The sequence below is a fragment of the Hyalella azteca genome, unplaced genomic scaffold, assembly GCF_000764305.2.
Source record: "Hyalella azteca isolate HAZT.00-mixed unplaced genomic scaffold, Hazt_2.0.2 contig17999, whole genome shotgun sequence".
Lineage (NCBI taxonomy): Eukaryota > Metazoa > Arthropoda > Malacostraca > Amphipoda > Hyalellidae > Hyalella > Hyalella azteca.
This window is the reverse complement of record NW_025947757.1, coordinates 273,480-295,000: the sequence shown is the minus strand read 5'-3', so window position 1 is coordinate 295,000 and position 21,521 is coordinate 273,480. Positions and strand designations below refer to the sequence as shown.

Genomic DNA, 21,521 nt, shown 5'->3' with positions numbered 1-21,521 from the left:
TATTAAAGATGAATTAATATAAACATAATTGGTTTTAATCGCTCATATTTTTTTTCTAGGAAATCTAAGGCACAATTTGCTCGTCTGCTATTTGCAAGGAATTGGATAATATTTTAGTAGATGAATATTGTAGATGAATAATTTTCAATTATTCTGCCTAATTTGCATGCATTTTAAAGATAATTATAGCCCTCGTAGAATATAAACATTTGCAATTAGAATTGCCATGAATTCATATTACATTTTTATTAGTTTTTTGCTCGTTTCAACGTAACATTTGGGTAACCACCGTAACACAGACTAACAGCAATGTTTCTGTTTCAATCCCTTAACGAGAAATGATATTAAAATGAATTATTGCAGTAGAGAAAATATGTTTTTCTTATATATGAATACAAAATTGAATTTTCAAATGAAATTAATTACAAGTGCTTCACAAATGGATTGGGAAAAAATTTGCGTTCAAATTGATTAAATGTTTGTCCTTCCGAGTTGCAGGAAAAGATCTATTGCATAAAATAGGATGAGAATCAAGAGTCAGCAACTCTCTTGACAACGATGAACTTAAATCAATTAAATCGTCCATTTCCACAAATAAAAAAATTCATCAAACTATCATGAAAATTTTTTAGATTTATTGTTGAGACTTTGAAACAACATCAAACGGACAGATCTCATCACTTTAAGTATTATTTTTACAGTTCCTCAATTGCGATTTCGTGCCTCAAATGTCATCGAATGTCAGACGCATGTCTCCGCTTGCCCGTATCACTTGCTTACAAGTCCATTGCAGTAGTTGATAAAAGCAGACCTCGGCGCAAGTGTTTAGCTACTGCCAAGCCGTTAAGTATTTTAAACTTTTAACTAAACTTTACTTTTTTAGCTACTGCCATTTCTAAAATATTTTAAAAACTAGTTTAGTTTACATGTTTCACGTTGAATAAATATGCGGTGCTTATTTCCTGGGCATATTGTACATATTTGGAAGACGCTCATGCAGTAAATAAATGCATTTATTCGTTATTTTCCATTCAAAGTAACTTTTTTCATTCAAATGAAGAGGATATACATATTCAAGATAAAATGTTAATAGCAAATGATCGAAATAGTGACTTTCGATCAGGATTTCATTTTGACACTTATCGATGCTCAAAAAACTATGGAATGGTCTCGTTAATTAATAATTACATTTACAACAGCTTTTGCATGAACGGTCACTCGATTTCTTCACCGTTGATCAATTGTAAAGCGGTTGTTAAGAAAGTTTAAGCGAATCGCTTGGGTCACAAATGTGAAGAATACATTGCGATAACTTTATATAGAATAGAGCAATTTACAGAGTAAATAAATAGAGCAGTACTTTCCAAAACTTTTATAGTACGAACATGATACCATACATATACAAAAGTAGAGTGTAAAAAACAGTTATTTTGTATAGGATTAAAAATATAGAACCTCGGATAGGATTTTTTCGTTTTTTTAAGCTGGTATATAATAAAGTGTCTAATTAGGAGAAGAAAATAAATCCGCACATATTTTTAGACCAATTTTATTAGCAAAGTTATAATTTATTCGACACTAGACACTTAACACAACAATTATCAGATAAGATATGGTAGTAAGGATACCATTCAATGGTTTATAACCTAAGTAAACAATTCATTCACAGTTCAGTTGGTCACCTAGCGCTCCTCGTTTTCGTCTCGGTTCACTCTTATTTTTAAAGCGTAGCTTTATAAAGGGACACCGTTAATACCTCTAGGACCCCATTCATACCTCAGGTCATACCTATTGTACGTTCCAACGATAATTTGAGCAAGACATAATTCCAACAAATTATTTCAATTGTCACTTGTGCACCTAAACATGCAGTTGACTGCAAAGGGAGCAGTTTTTTACATCCCATTTTTTTAGGTGTTGTGGTATTTTCAACCTTTTTTCAGCACCAATTTTGATAAGGAGTAACATCAGGTCGTTCGTAATAGTTTTTGTGCAAAGAAAATCCGCATCCGCTCACAGATCATAAATGATCGAATCATCAATGTATAGACATAAACTTCGTTCCTGTTATGATTAATGATCTGAAGTAAGTCGACTTTACAAAAGCATATTCGATGTCGTCTCATAGTTTCAGAATACAATAACTCGCATACAGCAACGAACTAAACAAAAAAATTCTAGTTAATGGACCAGTTCAGTTTTCATTCAAACTCGAGGAAAGTATTGTCATACAGTAATAAGAAAAGATGACTTGAGAAGGAAATACATGATTTCCAACTACGAGACGACGAAAAATGCGAACGCTGAATGTCAACCTAATCAACATTTCTATTTTTATATCTGATAAAATTGGTTGATTTCCGTGGGAAATCATCACTGATAATTCATGATCGATGAAAGATAATTTGAGACAATCATTCAAAATGATTGTCTCAAATAAGTTAACTAATCTTTTAGTGAGCGAGAGGAAGTTAATTTTTGGCCGTGAGAGAATCTCATTGAAAATATAATATAATATTATTATATTTTCACGATATTATAGTTAGTGGAAGCGAGAGAAATTTTGAGGAAGCAAAGAAAACTAATAGCGGGCATTAGAAACGTATAGCGAGAATGTAAACTAAAAGTATGGGAGAAAGTGAAATTATGTATGTGTAAGAATTTACCTGATTATGAACAACTTATTGAGAGTGTGAGAGACTTATTAAGAGGAATATCAATTTTCAGTAAGTACGAGTAAATCTTGTAGGTAAGAGAATCATCTGGTAAGTTTCAGGATCTTTTGAAAATCCTATTAATATTCTATATAAATTACTAAAAATTCTTCTTCCCGAGGTAAACTTTATGAGTAACAGATCCATCTTAGCATAAAATTTTCTGTAAACTAAATTTATATGATTTAGACTTATGCAACCATATCAAATAATCTTCTAGTGTTTGCATCTCTTTAGTAATCCATTAAAATTTCAAATACTCATTTTTCCTGTTTTATGACCTCGAATTCTCTGTATTTACGCGGTTTTTGCGGAACGCAAAAATGCAATCACAGCTCACCGCTGTGTAAACTCCCGTAATTTTTTGCCGCCAGTCTTATTTTGCAAAAAAAAAAACGCTGGCGTCTTCAAAAAAGTTATAGTTATATCTTACACGACCGAAATAGTATTTTAAAGCACTTATATTGATTATGTATGCATACATAATACACAATACATAAATAATAATACATACATAATACATAAATTATGTATTATTATAAGTGTATACGAGTACATGTATACATGCATAATACATTCAATATTGTGCAATATATCAAAGGCATTTCCAACTCATGTCTTTAAAAAACAAGTAAATTATTCAGCAGATACTGCCTCGGTAGCTCGGTATCAGTTCGTAGTTACTCCGAGTCTTGTTTAGTTTCATTCAAGACAGTTTTGAGGTCTAACTATGCGACGGTCTTTTTATTCTAACGTGAAGTTTCAAGTTGGGACTCTCTTCTCCCTAACTTTGCAGACCACAAAGGCTCGGCAACTAAAAGCCCGGAATTTTTAAGAACGTAAATACTGAAGTCGGACTTTGCAAGAGCCGGTAAAATCGGAGTTTTTTCGGGCATCGTGATACGGAGATTTATGATCCAATTCAGTTAATAGTTTGAAATCGTGAGTTCAACGTGGCGTGAGAAGTTACAATTAAGTTTTAATAGCGTGAATTTTTCGAACAACATATCTGTGAAATTAGAGGCATATGTGCGCGTACCGCATGACATAGAAATCAGATGTAACAGAATATAGAATATTTACTGTAATTTTATTCATTTATTCATTTAAATTTAAGTTTATTAGAAATACAATTGATGGACGTACCGAATATGGGAATATCGAAGTGATCAGCAAGCTGCGTTTGAATAAATAATTTTTCCGCCAAAAAATGACCATGTAGCATGGTTGAGACATTAAAGTTCGAAATTTTGCACGTCTAAATTACATTTATATATTTTACATTGCCAAAATTTATCCACTTAATATTTATCCATCCATTTTCTGTCAAATTGCATGAAATATTGCATGGAAAAATTATTTCCACCAAATTTAAATCGGCATATGTTTAATTAAGATGCTTCAAAGCCAATTACTTGGCCAAGTTGGGTCACGGTGACCCACAAAAGGACAAAAACTGCATCACTATTTGGGCCAAGTCCCATACATTTTTCTGAGTGCAGCAAAGATGCTGTGGACATCGCTGAGAAAGTTTGTGGCGTTTGTACAACATTTTCTTTTCGTACTTAAAAACTTGTTTAATATTTCCTACATAAATTGTGCAACGGATATACAAATGGAATCGTGAGTATGAATCCACAGAAGACGAATAATAATAAATAAATACAAAAATTGAATTTCGATTCCTTAGTTTATTAAAAATCGTCAATGACAAGTGCGACGATTTACGAACTGAATTTAAGTTATTCTTTTTGCTTCAGAGTCAGGTTTTCGTCGTTTTCTGCCATAAAAAGAGCTTTACTAAAAAAATTTCACTGATTTTTACAATAATCAGTACAATTTTATTTGGATAATATTACAGTAAAAAAACGGTCACACAAAAAGTATTATTATAAATTTTGGGGGGTAACAATTATTTTATTATAAAATGGAAGGTATAGATGGACATCATCACAAAGTGCTTTCTTCCGACGACATCAACATCATGGCGTTCATGAGGAGAGTTTTGTCTCCATCATCTTCTTCCTTCCTTGAATTTTCAATGAAGATATCAGAATTTTGTTCAATTTCACCAATTTTTTTTAGACCCTTAGTAAATTTCAAACTTTCCTCATATTTTTTTTCTTCTTTTGGCACTGCAATCATATACCTACCATCGATTAGCTCCAATTTATTCTTAAATTTAAACGCCTCTCTTTGCATTGCAAATTTCTGCATCATATTCAAGTCACTAGTTTCTTTATCTTCAGGTTTGCATTCATATTTTTCTTGTTTGCAGGATTTTCCCAAAATCAAAGTCGGTAATTTTTCTCGGTCCCCTGAGCTACGCGACTGAAGGTCTTCGAATAAATGCACAACTCTGTCTTTATTTTTAATCTCATCTAATAAGCCTTCTTTTTTAGAAGGTAAATGAGTTTTTACAGCTGTAGTTTTCTGATCAGTTCCATGCTTAGTGAGCGCCACATGCCGCTCCGCAAGGCTGGCCGTCTCGTGGAACATTTGAGTTGGCGCCTCCTGGTTAAGAGCAAAATTTAAAAAATTAACGCGATATTAAGAAAATACTTCTTTGCGTTTAAAGAAAATAAAATACGCGCGAAATAACAAAGAATTAGCGAAATTTTCAATAAATTATACTCCTTTTGCGGACAGCGCACTTGTGTAGTGGACTTCTAATTCTACCCACGCTTTTGATCACGCAAACTAAAGTAAACATGGCTTGGAATAAGCATGAAAATATGAATATGCATGAATTTTTCATGAAATATTCGTATATAATGTAAAATTTACATAAAATATTTACATTGAACCCTATTTGAAAGAGAAATTACTTTTGGAAATATAAATTCTGAAGAAATCATTTGCTTGGACAGTGAGATTTTATTTTATGCTTCACCAACGTAATAAATTGATAAGCGGTGCGTTAGAAACGCTTTAATTTGTATCAGAATAAAAAGTTTGTACCATAAAAAAACTTACGTGAATGCCAGCGGCTGCGGCAACTGGATCTGCATCATCAGCTGCAAAATGAGGGCATGAAATACAATTAAAAGAAAATGAATCCAATTTTTGTCGACGGAATCAATGAATTATTATAGATGTAATGGGTACGTTAGATTTTCTGAGATTGCTTGTTGTGAACAATAATTGTAATTGTTAGATAGTTCTGATTACCGGCATGGACAATTAGACATGATACATAAGAAATTATTTCATGAATGACATTGAAACTGTTAAATTAATGACAAAATAAGAATCGCTTAACATATGATAACGAACTTACAAGCTTGTTAAATAATATTTAATGAGTTATATCAAAAGGTGGAAGCATTTAAAGAAATATTGCGATACACGACACCGTGTGCAACGCCTTGACCAAAATTCGGGCATTAAAATAGCTGGCGACGTGAAATTTCGTCATATAGTTTAGGGAACGACGTTTCAATTAAAATTAAAGGTTTGATTTTTACCAGATTCAGGTAATTTCAGTTAATTAATAATTTAGCGATAGACGACACCGAGGGCCGAGGTGACGCGATGCGACGCCTTCACCAAAATTCGGTCATTAAAAGAGTTGAGGTCGCGAAATTTTGTTAAATAATTTGGGGTTTGACGTTACAATTAAAATTAATGTTGTTTCTAGATTTAGGTAATTTCAATTAAATAATAATTTAGCGATACACGACACCGAGGGCCGCCGTGACGCGATGCCTTGACCAAAATTCGGTCAGTAAAATATTTAACGTCGTGAAACTTGTCATATAATTTATCGGATCGACTTTTCAATTAATTTTAATGGTGTGATCATTTCAAGATTAAGGTAATTTTGATTAAATAATAATTCAGCGATAGACGACACCGAGGGCAGCGGTGAAGCCTTGACCAAAATTTGGTCATTAAAATACTTGACGTCGTGAAATTTTGTCACATAATTTATAAATCGACGTTTCAATTAAAATTAATGTTTTTTCCAGATTCAGGTAATTTCAATTAAATAATAATTTAGCGAAACGCGACACCGAGGGCCGCGGTGAAGCGACGCCTTGACCAAAATTCGGTCATTAAAAGAGTTGACGTCGTGAAATTTTGTCATATAATTTATGGATTGACGTTTAAATTAATTTTAACGGTGTGATTATTTCAGTATTTTTAATTTTAATTAATTGGTAATTTAGCGGTACACGACACCGTGTGCCGCAACAGTGAAACATAATCGGTTATTACAATATTTGACTTCGCGTTGTTTTTTAGATAATTTGGAAATTGGCGTTTTGCTACATATTATAAGCTATGAGGTTTTTTCAATCGTTATCTTCAATGATTACCAATCGTAAAGATTGACAATGCTATGAAATCCAATACCAGAAAGTTTGTAGATGAATTCATTTTTAAGATTTTTTTTTTTCAAAATATTATTGGCTGTATTATTGACATGACTAGTATGAATTTGTGAATTTGTCAATTTGACTCGTTGAATTTGTGTTTTTTCGTGTACACGAGTCGAATTTCTGCACACTAGCTACAAACAATTATTATTCTCTTTTGTTATTGATTTTTATTCGAGATTATGTATGTTATTTTCCATTATTTTGAAATCCCTGCTCCTTTAGAGGCAAGAACTGCTGTAAAATTTGATAATCAATTTTTTCTTACTAATTATTTAATACAACCTATTCAACAATCATTAATTATGAGGTTCGAATTTTTTCAATTTTTCATTTCCACTTCCAGCAAGTTTGCGAAAAATTTTAGGGATGCTTCATGTGCAGGCACATTCTGCACACTCACATTGCTCATTGATGATTTTCAATTAATTTTTAGGCAATTTGGAATGAAAAATAATGTCCTGATACTCTGAACTTTTTTGATGATACATTCAAAAAGCCTCAATAACTGTTGAAAATATTTAGGTATGATTCGAGTTAGAAGGATATTTTACGAAAATTTCACTCGTTTAATTGTAATAAAAAAACAAAGACGATGTGCGACCATTACAATTGTTATGTGTGCCAAACATCAATGATTACGATGATTACAGGACTCACCTCGATGATGCGCAGAATGTCGTTTCCGTCGACCTCTGCAGTAAACCTGCGATGCTATCACAAGGATCGCCACCCCGCCTGACGAAAAAGTCATTCGAAAATTAAATAATGGTTTTTGCATTTGCCTATAAAATGTTTAATTCGGTAATATTTTACTTTACAGTAATTCCGCCCATTAATTCTCTAAGTTAGTTAAATTAGAATTAACTAAGTAAGTTAGTTAATTCTCTCTAAAATAGCACAATGTTATAGTATATATAGCACAGACAGGAAATTATTTATTTATTTATCATATTTTTATTTTAATGCAGGCAGGGAATTCTATATTTATTAAATGTTCATTTCAATTATAATGGAAACTAAAGTGTTAATTTGTCAACAAGGTGCTTGAGTGACAAGCTCATACATATTGAATACATCTTATTTCATTTTATATTAATTAAATATTATTAAATATGATATTAATTCTATTATAAAATCTTTGCCCCGGTGCCGATGATTTACGGCCGACGAGTGCATTAAGAAAAGACAAGATGCCGTTATATGTATTTTCGTAGAGGCATCAGCGATTAGAGAACGAATATATTTCAAACATTAACCGGAAGTGAATGTTTCACTTATGAAGATAAAAAAACAGTGATAAAGTTAGAACGCTAGCACAGATAATTATTCGAAAAAAATTTCCGCATCTTGTTTCGAAGACTTCAAATGCAAAAACCAGGTACTTATATTAAATGGATAAACACAAAAAGAACCTTGAGTCAATTTTCAAATTCCAAAGTATGCCACTCCTCTGCCAAAGTATGCAAGCTAAATGCCAAAATATGCAAGCCAAATGCCAAAATATGCAAGCTAAATGCCAAAATATGCTTATTTCAAGATTTATTTGATTTTAATTAATTAATACTTTTGCGATACACGACACCGTGCGCCGGGTGACGCAATCGGTCATTACGATATTTGACTTTTAGATAACTTGGAGATAGGCATTTTGCTACATATTATACGCTATGATGTTTTTTCCTTCGTTATCTTTAATGATTAACAATCGCAATGATTGACAATGCTATGGAATCTAATACCACAAAGTTTTTGGATGAATTCATTTATAGGACTTTTTCCAAATATGATTGGTTATATTATTGGCATGACTCGTATGAATTTATGAATAGAGATAATTACTTTATATGTTTTTTTTCGTGTACACGAGTATGATTTCAGCACACTGACTACAAAAAATTATTGTAATATTTCGTTATCTAATTTTGTTCAAGATTATGTATGTTATTTTTAATTATTTTGAAAATCCCAACTTATTTAGAGGCAAGAACTTCTGTTAAATATGATAATAAATTTTTTCTTACTAATTATTTAATGCAATATATTCACCAATCATTGGTTATGAGGTTTGAATTTTTCCAATTTTTTTTCAGTTTCAGAACGTTTGTTACAAATTCTAGAGATGCTTCATATGGAGACACATTCTATACACTCACATTGCTCATGGATAATTTCACTTAATTTTTCGTAATTGGAATGAAGAAATTTCCTGATATTTGAAAAAAAATTTATAATACAGTCCAATAAAGCCTCAACATAAGCTTTGAAAATATTGACGTATGATTCATGTTAGAAGGGAATTTCACGAGAAATTTCATTCATTTAATTGTAATTAAAAATCATTGACGATGTGCAACTGTTACAATAATATTGTTCGATAATTACGATGATTACAGGACTTACCTCGATGATGCGCGGAATGTCGTTTCCGTCGGCCTCTGCAGTAAAGCTGGGATGCTATCACGAGTATTGCCAACCCGCCTGACGAAAAAGTTATTCTAAAATTAAAAAAGGCTTTTTGCATTTGCCTAAAAAATGTTTAATTCGGTAATATTTTACTTTACAGTATTTCCGCCCATTGATTGCCTAAGTTGCATCGTGCAAAATGTCGTGTTTTAACACTGGAAAATGCTCGGGAAATAAGCTCATACATATTATTTTATTGACCACATCACATTTAATATTACATCGAATAAATGTGATTAAATTTGATGATTAATTCTATTATAAAATCTATGCCCCGGTGCCGATGATTCACGACCGACGAGTGCATGAAGAAAAGACAAGATGCCGTTATGTTTTCGTAGAGGCATCAGCGACTAGCTAGCGAATATATTTCAAACATCAACTAGACGTGAATGAATCGCTGATGAAAATTAAAAACCGCTATAAAGTTAGAACGCTAGTACAGATAATTATTTATTTTTCGAAAAAATTTTCCACATTTTGTTGCGAAGACTTTGAATGCAAAAACCAGGTACTTATATTAAATGGATAAACACAAAAAGAACCTTGAGTCAATTTTCAAATTCCAAAGTATGCCACTCCTCTGACAAAGTATGCAAGCTAAATGCAAAAGTAGGCGGGCTAAATGCCAAAATATGCGGACTGAATGCTGAAGTATGCAAGCTAGCCAAGGTATGCAAGCTATTTGCCAAAGTATGCAAACACAAATGCCACACCTCCCTTTGTACGTTAGATTCGATTTCAGCACGAAATTTCGTAAATTTACGCACTCATAAAAACCTATTGTCTCGCGATTACAGTGAGGCTGAAGCAGCTCGCTCAGAACTTATCCGCAATCAATATCAATTGCAGTCAATTATGGTCGGGCTATCTATCTTCTGCGGTCGCAACGGGCGATCATTTAAAGTGTTAGAGCTGCTGAATAAAGTTCAATTATTCATATAGGGCCTGAATAGCCTTTTTAGCTTATTGGAAAATTTTAGAAATCGAATTCGGGTATTTTTCGTTCTAGTTGAGTTTCAGAGAAATGAAAAGTATTTCGCGTGCCTGCCTAACAATTGTTTCTTTCAGTAACAATTATGCTATTTCTTGCTGCAGAATATGCAAATTTTTAAAATTATTTATTTGTGCTTCAAAATCATATAAATACTGATATGAATACAATGAAAAAGAGTTGTTATAAAGTGTACAACTTCATTCAGTAGAACCGAAATAAAAAATTCACCCAATCGTCCTAGACGACAAATTTTACTTCCACATAAATGCATTATTTTTTATAAGCAAAAATCAGATAGGCAGGCATTTTAAAAAAATCAGTTGAACTTTTGGGCTAGAGTTTGAGGCCGAATATTAGAATCGACAGAATATAATTGAAGATAATTATATTTCAAATGTCAAATCAGTAATTGAGATTAAGTATGGTTTGAATAATCGGATACGTAATGAGGTTTCAAAATTAACACACTAATTAATTATTTAAATTAAAACGCATAGACTCAGTGTATCAGAGTTCGTGAGCTTAACTTAACTATAGCTAAATGTGAAGTCTTTTCTTCTACATTAACCGTTTTTACATATGCACACACAACTCCAATCACTCAAATCAGAGTAGGTTTTGCTGAATACATCAAAATTAATTGAAATGACAGCTAACCATGATGACAATTCAAGCATTTATTCAAATAAGAAAAGTCATTGGAGATATTCACAATATACATTAGATAAAGTGCAGCTCCTGACTACTCAATAATTTACTGAATATGCACGGCCTCTGTAGCCTAAAATTCACCATCAAGCCCAAACTGACTCATTTGTTCTACATAAGAATACGAGAAGCTCTTGCAGACCATATAAAATTTTTTAGACACAAAAGCGGCTTCTACAGACCTCCTAGGACTTCATTAGAATAAGAGATCACCTAAGACTTCATAAGAATTAGTGCAGCAATTGCAGACCACCTAAGACTTTATAAGAATAAGAGCAGCACCTGCAGACCATCCCAGCAGGTGCAGACCAGTAGCTGCACTGATGGAGGCAGCCGAAGGTGGCGGTGGAGGCTGAGGTCCTGTCTCTTCCACTGCAACAAAACACGATTTTTGAACCAAAAATCAACTAGAAGATAGGTCAACAGCTCATTCAATTGGGCGCAAAAAAAAACAAATATTAATAATAAATGTTCTGTGTTATAGTTATTAACTTCATGCAGATGTAGGCAAAACAATTATTGTGTTTTAAGAAACGTTTAAATGAGAAAATAACCAGTGGAAAAATCTTGCCAGATGTTCGAGGTGGACAACCTAAAACCTATAGAACTGTGATGAACAACTGGTACATTGCTCATGCTAGTCTTATTAGAGCTTAATAGAGCTAAACTTATGTCTTTGGCTGTTAAATATTTGTCATATTACTGCCATTTTACGTGAGATGGACTCATCTAGGATTCGCTTTAACCGTAAGTAGGAGTGCTATATGAGTCGCTTTAAACGTAAGTGGGAGTCGTAGGATTAGCTTCAACCGTAAGTAGGGGTCCTAAGAGTCGCTTTAACCATAAGTAGGAGTCGTAGGAGTCACTTTATTAGTAAGTAGGAGTCGTAGGAGTCGTAGGAGTCGTAGGAGTCGTAGGAGTCGTAGGAGTCGTGGGATTAGCTTTAACCGTAAGTAGGGGTCGTATGAGTAACTTTATTCATAAGTAGGAGTCGTAAGAGTCGCTTTACCCGTAAGTAGGAGTCGTATGAGTCGCTTTATTCGTAAGTAGGAATCATAGGAGTCGCTTTAACCGTAAGTAGCAGTCGTAGGAGTCGCTTTAACCGTAACCACTTAATGTGTCATGAGCAGTTTTAACACCAACCAGCATAAGTAGGTGATGTAGAAGACGTCAGAGCCGATACAAGTATTGGCACAGACGTCGATGGTCCCGTTGAAACGTAGACTTTAATGCTGTACGTCGTTGCAGGATCCAGCTCGTTTACCCTAAAGCTGGGCCAGCTCGAGGTAACGTTGGCCAGAAGCTCCCCAGACTCCAGGTAGACCTGCGTGCCACAGAAGAGAATTATGCAAGTTTGCACTCCCTAACTTGCGTAAGAACTTCTGCTCCCGAATTCAAAGATCTTATATTGCGTGCCGTCAGAATTCAAGACTGGAGTAGTTCGATCAATGTTCCTCCAGGATCGAGAATCGTAAGTTTAAGATTGAGTGTAATTATTATTCAACTCACGAAGGAGTTTCTGCCCCCGTAGTGCGCAGAATTGAGTGGCAAAAAATTTAAACTCGCAAATCTTTCACTGGATCGATGGATTCAAGATCAAGTTTTGTACACCGCGCTCTCGTAAATAAAAGCGTGCATGGTATTTTTTTTAACTTTATATTCTGGACTGAACGGGGCGTAAATGAAAATATTTCATTTCTCTTTTGAACAAAATTCGTATATCGAATCCTTTGAAGAACAGCCCATTTTGGTCTCCAATACTAATGCACGAAGAATTAAATTTCCCTTGGGTTCGCGATTTAAATTATCTTATAACATGACCTAGGTAATGATTTGATTTTAATAATTTCGATGTCGTTGTCATTGTCAAGAAAATAAAAAAATTTTACGATGAATTTAAAATTACACAACGCGAATTTTTTGAATTTAACTGTCATGATTGTCAGTATTTCATACGTTTATGTTTCAACAAGTATTTATTTTAACAATAACAATAAGATATTGTTTTTCTGATTTTTTTTTGCCTGTCGTCAAATTTGAGAATGGAAATTGGAGATGCCCGCGGCTGCAAGCAGAAGGGCGCTCTTGGTCGCAAAGTGTGACTTCGAGTCAAGCTTTTTCGAGGAACAATTTTAGAAATTGCAACTGAATTTGTGAAATCTGTCATTTTAGTTTTGATCTATCACCGATGTGAATTTGCCCACGAATTTTTCTTATTTATCACTTATGCGTGATCCACCACAGCAGTACGTGGTTAAATCAGTTCTGGTAATATTGTGATTATAATGTGCGCATGAATTCAGTGGTGCTTAATGATTGTTGTTAATTGATAGATAAATATATATCTGTTATTTACCAATGTGCATAATGTTCGGTTCCATATTCAGTAGATGACCAAAACAGATTAAGTAGGTTAGTAAAGTGAGTTTATATTTGTACAATCCGTAGACTTTTTGACCTGGACGGAGCTATCCAATAATGAACAATGTAGACTGTTTTTTATCAGTTCAGTATGAACAATCTGGATCCAATTAACGGGTCAAAATTATTGAGCCAGAAGCATTTTCAGGAAGTATTTAAGAGGAAGTATTTTCTTTTAGAAAGTAAACACCATAAATCAGAGAGGTTTGCAAAATCTGAAAAAACCCAGAAGCAAAAATACGACAAGCATAATTGTTTTACCCACGTACCATTTTACCCATTCAGAACTTGGTCGACCAGGACCAGAACCTAATATCTAACCAATACCAACCTCATTTGATTAGATTAATACGTTAGATTATGGTTAGGACTTTTTGCCCACGGGAGTTACGTCAGGATAGCCTACATATTTTACACTTTCTTCCTACATGTTCCGCCACATTGAAGATCTTGAACGAGTAAACCACATTGTACATTTTGAACGAGTAAACCGCATTGTACATTTTGAACGAGTAAGCAACATTGTACATTTTGAACGAGTAATCTACATTGTACATTTTGATCGAGTAAATTACAATTTATATTTTGAACGAGTAAACCACATTGTACATTGTGAACGAGTGAACCACGTTGTACAATTTGAACGAGTAAACCACGTTGTACATTTTGAACGAGTAAACCACATTGTACATTTAGAACGAGTAAACCACATTGTAGATTTTAAACGAGTAAACCACATTGTAGATTTTAAACGAGTAAACCACATTGTACATTTAGAACGAGTCATCTATGTTGTACATTTTGAACAAATAAACCACATTGTACATTTTGAACGAGTAAACCACATTGTTCACTGGCTACCGATTTTTGACCAGGTTCACACTCGTGATTCATTCAAGTGTATCATCATGATCCACTGATTTTTCAGAACATACAAGGCCCAGTATATCAAGTATTACCTCGGCCCGGTAGATGGAGGCGCCGGCCACCGACGTGTCCGGCTTATCGCACGTCACAGATAGCGACGAGGACGTGATGTTGAGCAGCCGGCATGACGAGAGCGGGGGCGGCGCTACTGGGGGGTGCAAACAGAGGCTTTGTGTTAAACAAAAGATTTGTTTGTTGAACAAAGGATTTGTTTGTTAAATAAAGGATATGTTTGTTAAGCAAAGGATTTATTTGTTGAACAAAGGGTTTCTTTGTTAAACAAAGGATTTGTTTGTTTAACAAAGGATTTGTTTGTTAAACAAAGGATTTGTTTATTAAACAAAGGATTTGTTTGTTAAACAAAGGATTTGTTTGTTGGACAATAGATTTGTTTGTTAAACAATAGACTTGTTTATTAAACAAAGGATTTGTTTTTTAAACAATAGATTTGGTTGTTAAACAAAGGATTTGTTTGTTGGACAATAGATTTGTTTGTTAAACAAAAGACTTGTTTATTAAACAAAGGATTTGTTTTTTAAACAATAGATTTGTTTGTTAAACAAAGGATTTGTTGCTAAACAAAGGATTTGCTTGTTGAACAAAGGATTTGTTTGTTAAACAGAGGATTTGTTTGTTAAACAAAAGATTTGTTTGTTACAAAAGACTTGCTTTTTGAACAAAGGAATTGTTTATTAAACGAAAGATTTGTTTTTAAACAAAGGATTTGTTTATTAAACAAAGGATTTGTTTGTTAAACAAAGGATTAGTTGCTAAACAAAGGATTTGCTTGTTGAACAAAGGAATTGTTTGTTAAACGAAAGATTTGTTTTTAAACAAAGGATTTGTTGCTAAACAAAGGATTTGCTTGTTGAACAAAGGATTTGTTTGTTAAACGAAAGATTTGTTGTAAAACAAAGGATTTGTTTGCTAAACAAAAAATTTGTTTGTTAAACAAAGGATTTGTTTGTTGAACAATAGATTTGTTTGTTAAACAAAGGACTTGCTTGTTGAACAATAGATTAGTTTGTTAAACAAAGGATTTGTTTATTAAACAAATGATTTGTTTGTTAAACAAAGGATTTGTTTTTAAACAAAAGACTTGCTTGTTGAACAAAGGAATTGTTTGTTAAACAAAGGATTTGCTTGTTAAACGAAGGAATTGTTTGTTAAACAATGGATTTATTTGTTAAACAAAGGAATTGTTTGTTAAACAAAGGATTTGTTTATTGAACAAAGTATTTGTCTGTTAATTAACCAAACATACATTGCATTTGTTTGTGAAAAGATAAGTAGCAAAATTTATTTATTAAACCAATAAAAGATTTTGTTTGTTAAACAAACTATTGGTTTGTTAACAAACATAATATTTATTTGATAACAAAACAAGGAAAGTATTTGTTAATTTTTTCAAAAAATTATTCTTTTGTTGCTCAAGCAAAAAAGAATTTGTTTCTTAAATTAACATATAAAGGATTTGTTTGTTAAAGAAACAACAATTGATTTGATTGTAGCTCTAGTAATCAGTAAATTTCTTCCTTTTAAACAAGCTGACAAAGAACTCGTTTACTAAACAAACACATAAAGGGACTGTTTACTGGGATTAAATCAAGCGTTGCTTTTACGAGTGTAATATACAACTATGCTTGATATTATAGTGCAACGATAACGTTGTAAACATTCGTCTCCAAATAAGTTCGATGAGTGGAAAATTCAGGAACTGGCATGTCAATAAACAAAGGTTAGTGTTTGTTTCTCATTATCAGATCAATCATTGTTTTTATTTTATATAACCCGTCCTTGTACATTGTGATTCAACGCTGACGTTTTGAACATTCGTATTAAGCTTTTTTCAATAATAGGAAGAATTAAGAACTGGCAAGTAACCATGTAACCAGGATTTCCTTGCTAGCGTTCAATCGAACGTTGCGTTTAAAATACACAAATAGACCTCATTCTTTCAATAAGCGAAAAATTGCCTATAATGCATAAGTGAATTAAAATATTTAAAAAATATAATGATAAATTATCTCGCAACATATTTTATAATATTATTATAAATATGCTTAACTACTTAAATACTTATATGCTTAAATACTTAATCTTATTATAAATATATGCTTAAATATGCTTATATGCTTGCTTAAACTTTAATATCCATATATCAGTGCCTAATAGAAAAAAGTTCTCATGTAACGTGCAGAGGAAAAGTCAAGTCTAGCTTAATTAATAGCTTAATTATTTGTTAATAAGTGCGTTAGTTTATCACAAAAAACTGACGCGCAACTCAAACCAAGGTAAATTAGGACTAAATTGATTTAAAACCGGGAAATGAGGAAAAATGTTTCTACTAGAAACGTAAGTTTAAATTGAACTGAAAGGCAAGAAAAGAGGCACAGAATAAAATGTAACAATCCTATTATAAAAATAGTTATCCATGCACGCATCGAGACTGAAATTTTTCAACCCACGCGGACAATGTAAGATCGCAAGTCAAATTGTAGCTATCGGTCAATGTTCGAATAATGGAAATCACTGGTAGTATTATTTTGACGTATATGGAAATTAGAAGAGGATGAGCAATTTTTTGGTACATCTCATCAATATTCAGTTTCAAAGTGTATAGTATTTTATTATTTTTTCTAAATGGTTTTGCATTAGTATTCGGTTTAATTGTACTTCGTTTACATTAGTTTTTAACATTTTTTGCATATACAGTGGAACACTTTCATTTATTAATATTTATTTTCGTAGCTCCCCGCAAGCTCTCATTACTTTCCTTGCTCTGCCCGAACACTGCCCGCAAACGCTCATTGTGAGGGCGTACGTGAGTTTCGTTTGTATGAGATACTACAATAATTATACAAAATACATCGTATGTTGTCAGTATTGTTTAAGAGGAGTGAGTAAAGCGGATGAAGATGGGCTGGCCATGCAGGATAAAACAACATCACCAGATACAGAAGCATGGAAATAGTGTCAGAGTGGTTTATGTATCTAAGGTCCTTAGGAGTCTCTGACAAAAACATAAAAAAATTATAACAAGTTCCCCTAAAATTTTACAGCAACATGTTCAATACAGCACGCTTCTCACCATTGAAGAAAATACGAACGTTTTTACTCGAACTGAAACTTCTTTCAGAGTCTGACTTTGCAGTATGAATGTGTACTCAAACTTACTTCCAACTTTGATGGTAAACTTGCAGGGCTGCAGCTGATGTCCGATTTCGTTGACCCCGTAGCAGAATAGTTCATTGGTGCCGACCTCGCCTTCAGACCGCGCAGAAACTTCGACTACAGACCATTGGTGACTGCTGCTGGCCTTCACATGTCTTTTTCTCCTAGTTTTGTTCTTATAACTATTGTTGAAGAAATTTATAGGCTTATTTTGCCTGAAAGTAGTATCGTTGTTTAGAAAGTGAGTGAATATTTTCGGTGCTGAAGAATTTTCGCTGTTCTGTACTCTGAAATTTGTCCGGCGTATTTGAAAGGCCATCCTTGCACTGATGTCACTCCTTGAATACAAATTGTAATCATCTATATTCAATTCTCTCTCAACTTTCAGCGTGTGACCAGCGTGTAAGAGTTTTCTACGCAGCGGTGGACTCGAATGTTGCGAGGTCTTGTCGTGAACATCTTTTAATCGTCTCATTCTGAAGCCTTCGCTCGTAAAGTTCCATCTCCAAACGAAGTTCTCTACTGGTGGACTCGCCTCGACTTGACATGTAATGTTGATGGGCTGGTCGTAGATGAAAAAAGTGGCCTGTGAGCTGCGACACTCTGGAGCATCTGCCAACACGGAAAGACGCCTCATTTTTTTTGGGGGGGGGGAAAATATATCCAATTATAAGACACGGAAGAGATATTTCCAAATTATCACAACTCCTCCGTGCGTTAGAATCTCTCTCTTTAACCTCTTTATTCACAAATTAGTTTCAAGGGAATTAAGAGACTCAAATAGAACTAAGTTTATAACTCAGAATTGAGTTTCAGAAGAAAGGGTTCTTGAGAGAATGAAGTAACCAATCACAATAGAATTTCATGAGAACAAGTTCAAGGTAGACTAAGATAACTCAGAAGTAAATTTCAAATTTAAGATTAAAGCACACAGTTTAGTTTCAAGAGAAAAGATCTAAGATCGACAAAAATTATAACTCACAATTGAGTTTTAAGAGGAAAGGTTCAAGATAAACCAAGAATAAAACTCATAATTGAGTTTTAAGGAGACTTGTTTAAAATAGGTTAAGATAACAACTCACAGTTGAGCATCAAGACAAAAGGTTTAAGATAGGCTAAGATAACAACTTACACTTTAGTTGCAAGACAATAGGTTTAAGATAGGCTAAGATAGCAACTCACAGTTGAGTTTCAAGACAATAGGTTTAAGATATGCTGAGATAACAACTCACAGTTGAGCATCAAGACAATAGGTTTAAGATAGACTAAGATAACAACTCACAGTTGAGCATCAAATCAATAGGTTAAAAATATGCTAAGATAACAACTCACAGTTGAGCTTCAAGACAATAGGTTTAAGAAAGGCTAAGATAACAACTCACAGTTGAGCATCAAAACAATAGGTTTAAGACAGACTAAGATAACAACTGGCAGTTGAGCTTCAAGACAATAGGCTTAAGATAGGCTAAGATAACAACTCACTGTTGAGTTTCAACACAATAGGTTTATGATAGGATAAGATAACAACTCACAGTTAAGCTTCAAGATAGTAGATTTAAGATAAGCTAAGATAGCAACTCCCGTATAAGCTTCAAAACAATAGATTTAAGATAAGCTAAGATAACAACTCACAGTTAAGCTTCAAGATAACAGGTTCGCTGTGCGTGGTGCCGACAGAATTAGTGGCTAGACACTTTCTGCAGCACTAAATCCGATCCCGAAAGCACCACTCCAGATTCCGGCGTTTGAAGTTCCCCCTATGGAGACGCGGAGTAAACTTTTAAAAGATAGCTTATGGATTATTTTTTTCAATAAGTGATTGAAAGATTTCATCGTTTGAAGTTCCATATATGGAAGTAAAAGTTTTAGAAATTTGTGCAACGACGCAAAATGGATTGAAAGTTTTAACTGGTGGATTCTTCGTATCCTCAATATAGTTATTCCCAACGAAACTTCTGTCGCAAAAAAGTGCGAATGAGTTTCGATAAAACGTTAAACTTCTTCTCAGAGCAACAAAAACTGTTACTCGCAACAGAAGAAATAAAACGTTGCTGAATCGGACATCTGATTTTCATCGCAGAGTCGAATTTAGTGTTATATCTTTTATATTTTAGCTTAGACTCAACTCACATGAGGTGATATGGAAACATCACAACTGACGCTTTTCAAAGCGTGAATAAGGCGCCTATTAATAACTTCGTTTGTGGCTCTCATGCTGAAAGTTTTTATCGCCATCTTTTCGAATACTAGTTTTGATTTGCCAAAAGTAAGTAAAATACAAATGTCATAAATTAATACACGAATACACAATATTACCATCTCTGAGATGCACATATTCCTTGCATTTGTAAAGTTCGTTATACAACGATTTTATTATAATTTTCTAAAACCTGATGATTTTTAACACTATAATAAACCTCGTCATGTGGAAAATCACGAGCTCAATCTCAAATTAATGCCTGGCAAATACTATAGCATCTACTATATATATCAAATGGACTCGAATTCAAATGTAGAGTCACTATCAGACGTGTGATGCGAGACGAGTGATGCTATACGTGTGATGGTTGAGAAGATGCGTATCTCTATACAGTATATACAGAGCGCGACTATTGACATGAGAAATCAGATTCGAAGCGCACTTCTCTGTACCAGGAAACGGTCAAACAGGGAGGGTGGTTAATTTGTGCATGTTGCGTGCAATAAACCTTTTTTCATTCACCCAGTATAGTTGTGAAAGTGGAAATCAGATTCGAAACGCACTTCTCTGTACCAGGAAAGGGTCAAACAGGGAGGGTGGTTAATTTGTGCATGTTGCGTGCAATAAACCTTTTTTCATTCACCCAGTATAGTTACAAATCTTCTCCCGCGGTCAAGTGGTCAGCGTCGAGTGACCTGCCAAGCTCAGCCCTCACTATTGGACGGTCTGGTGGACATACATGTAAAAAAATAACTCAGTACTCACTGCAGTGAGTGACAGAGAGCGCATTTTCTCGTCGACGAAAACTTGAGGTCACGGACAGATGGACAGACAGACAGGCAGACAGACAGACAGACAGACAGACGAACATGGCGAGCACAATATTGCATTTTTTCCATAAATGAGAAAATGCGCTAAAAATATCTCAATCTCGTTTAGTATAAGGGACTGAAAAAGAAAGCCAAGATAAACTTGAGCATGATATTTTTACGATTAAATAAGAATTTCAAGGTTTGATGTTTATAGTTAATCGCATTTTCTCTCAGCTCGAGCAAAACTCGAGTTTTGCTTGAGCTTTTTTTCAAAATTTGGTTTGAAATGCTTGATGCCATACTCTGTTCATACTCTGATCAGACTCTGATCATACTTTGATCATACTCTGATGAGACTCTGATCATACTTTGATCATACTCTGATCATACTCTGATCAGACTCTTATCATACCCTGATCTGACTATGATAATACTCTGCTCATACTCTGATCATAATATGACTATGATAATACTCTGATGAGATTATGCTCATACTCTAATCAGATTCTGCTCTTCAATATAATACTCTCTTATTGAGCTCCATAGAACGATGCCATTTCAGGAATCTGCACTTCACGGGTTTATTGAAAAAAATAAGTTGAACTTGTTCTATGTTCGCATTAAAAAATAAATTCTTTATCTACGAGTAAACTAACCATCGCTAATATTATTCGCAGTTCAAGGCCTGATGAACAGATATACCTAAAGTAGGCAAAGGTT

General features: G+C 33.7%; 1 protein-coding gene across 1 annotated transcript; it reads right to left on the bottom strand.

Moving 5' to 3' along the window:
• Positions 1-7,756: 7,756 nt before the first annotated feature.
• LOC125179490 lies at positions 7,757-18,146 on the bottom strand (the record flags this gene model as incomplete). Its single annotated transcript, XM_047885484.1, has 5 exons — positions 17,793-18,146; positions 14,648-14,763; positions 12,411-12,591; positions 11,550-11,639; positions 7,757-7,834 (listed from the first exon to the last, which is right to left on the bottom strand). Coding segments are annotated over exons 1-5 (781 nt in total), but the record flags the coding sequence as incomplete, so codon positions are not given.
• Positions 18,147-21,521: the final 3,375 nt, after the last annotated feature.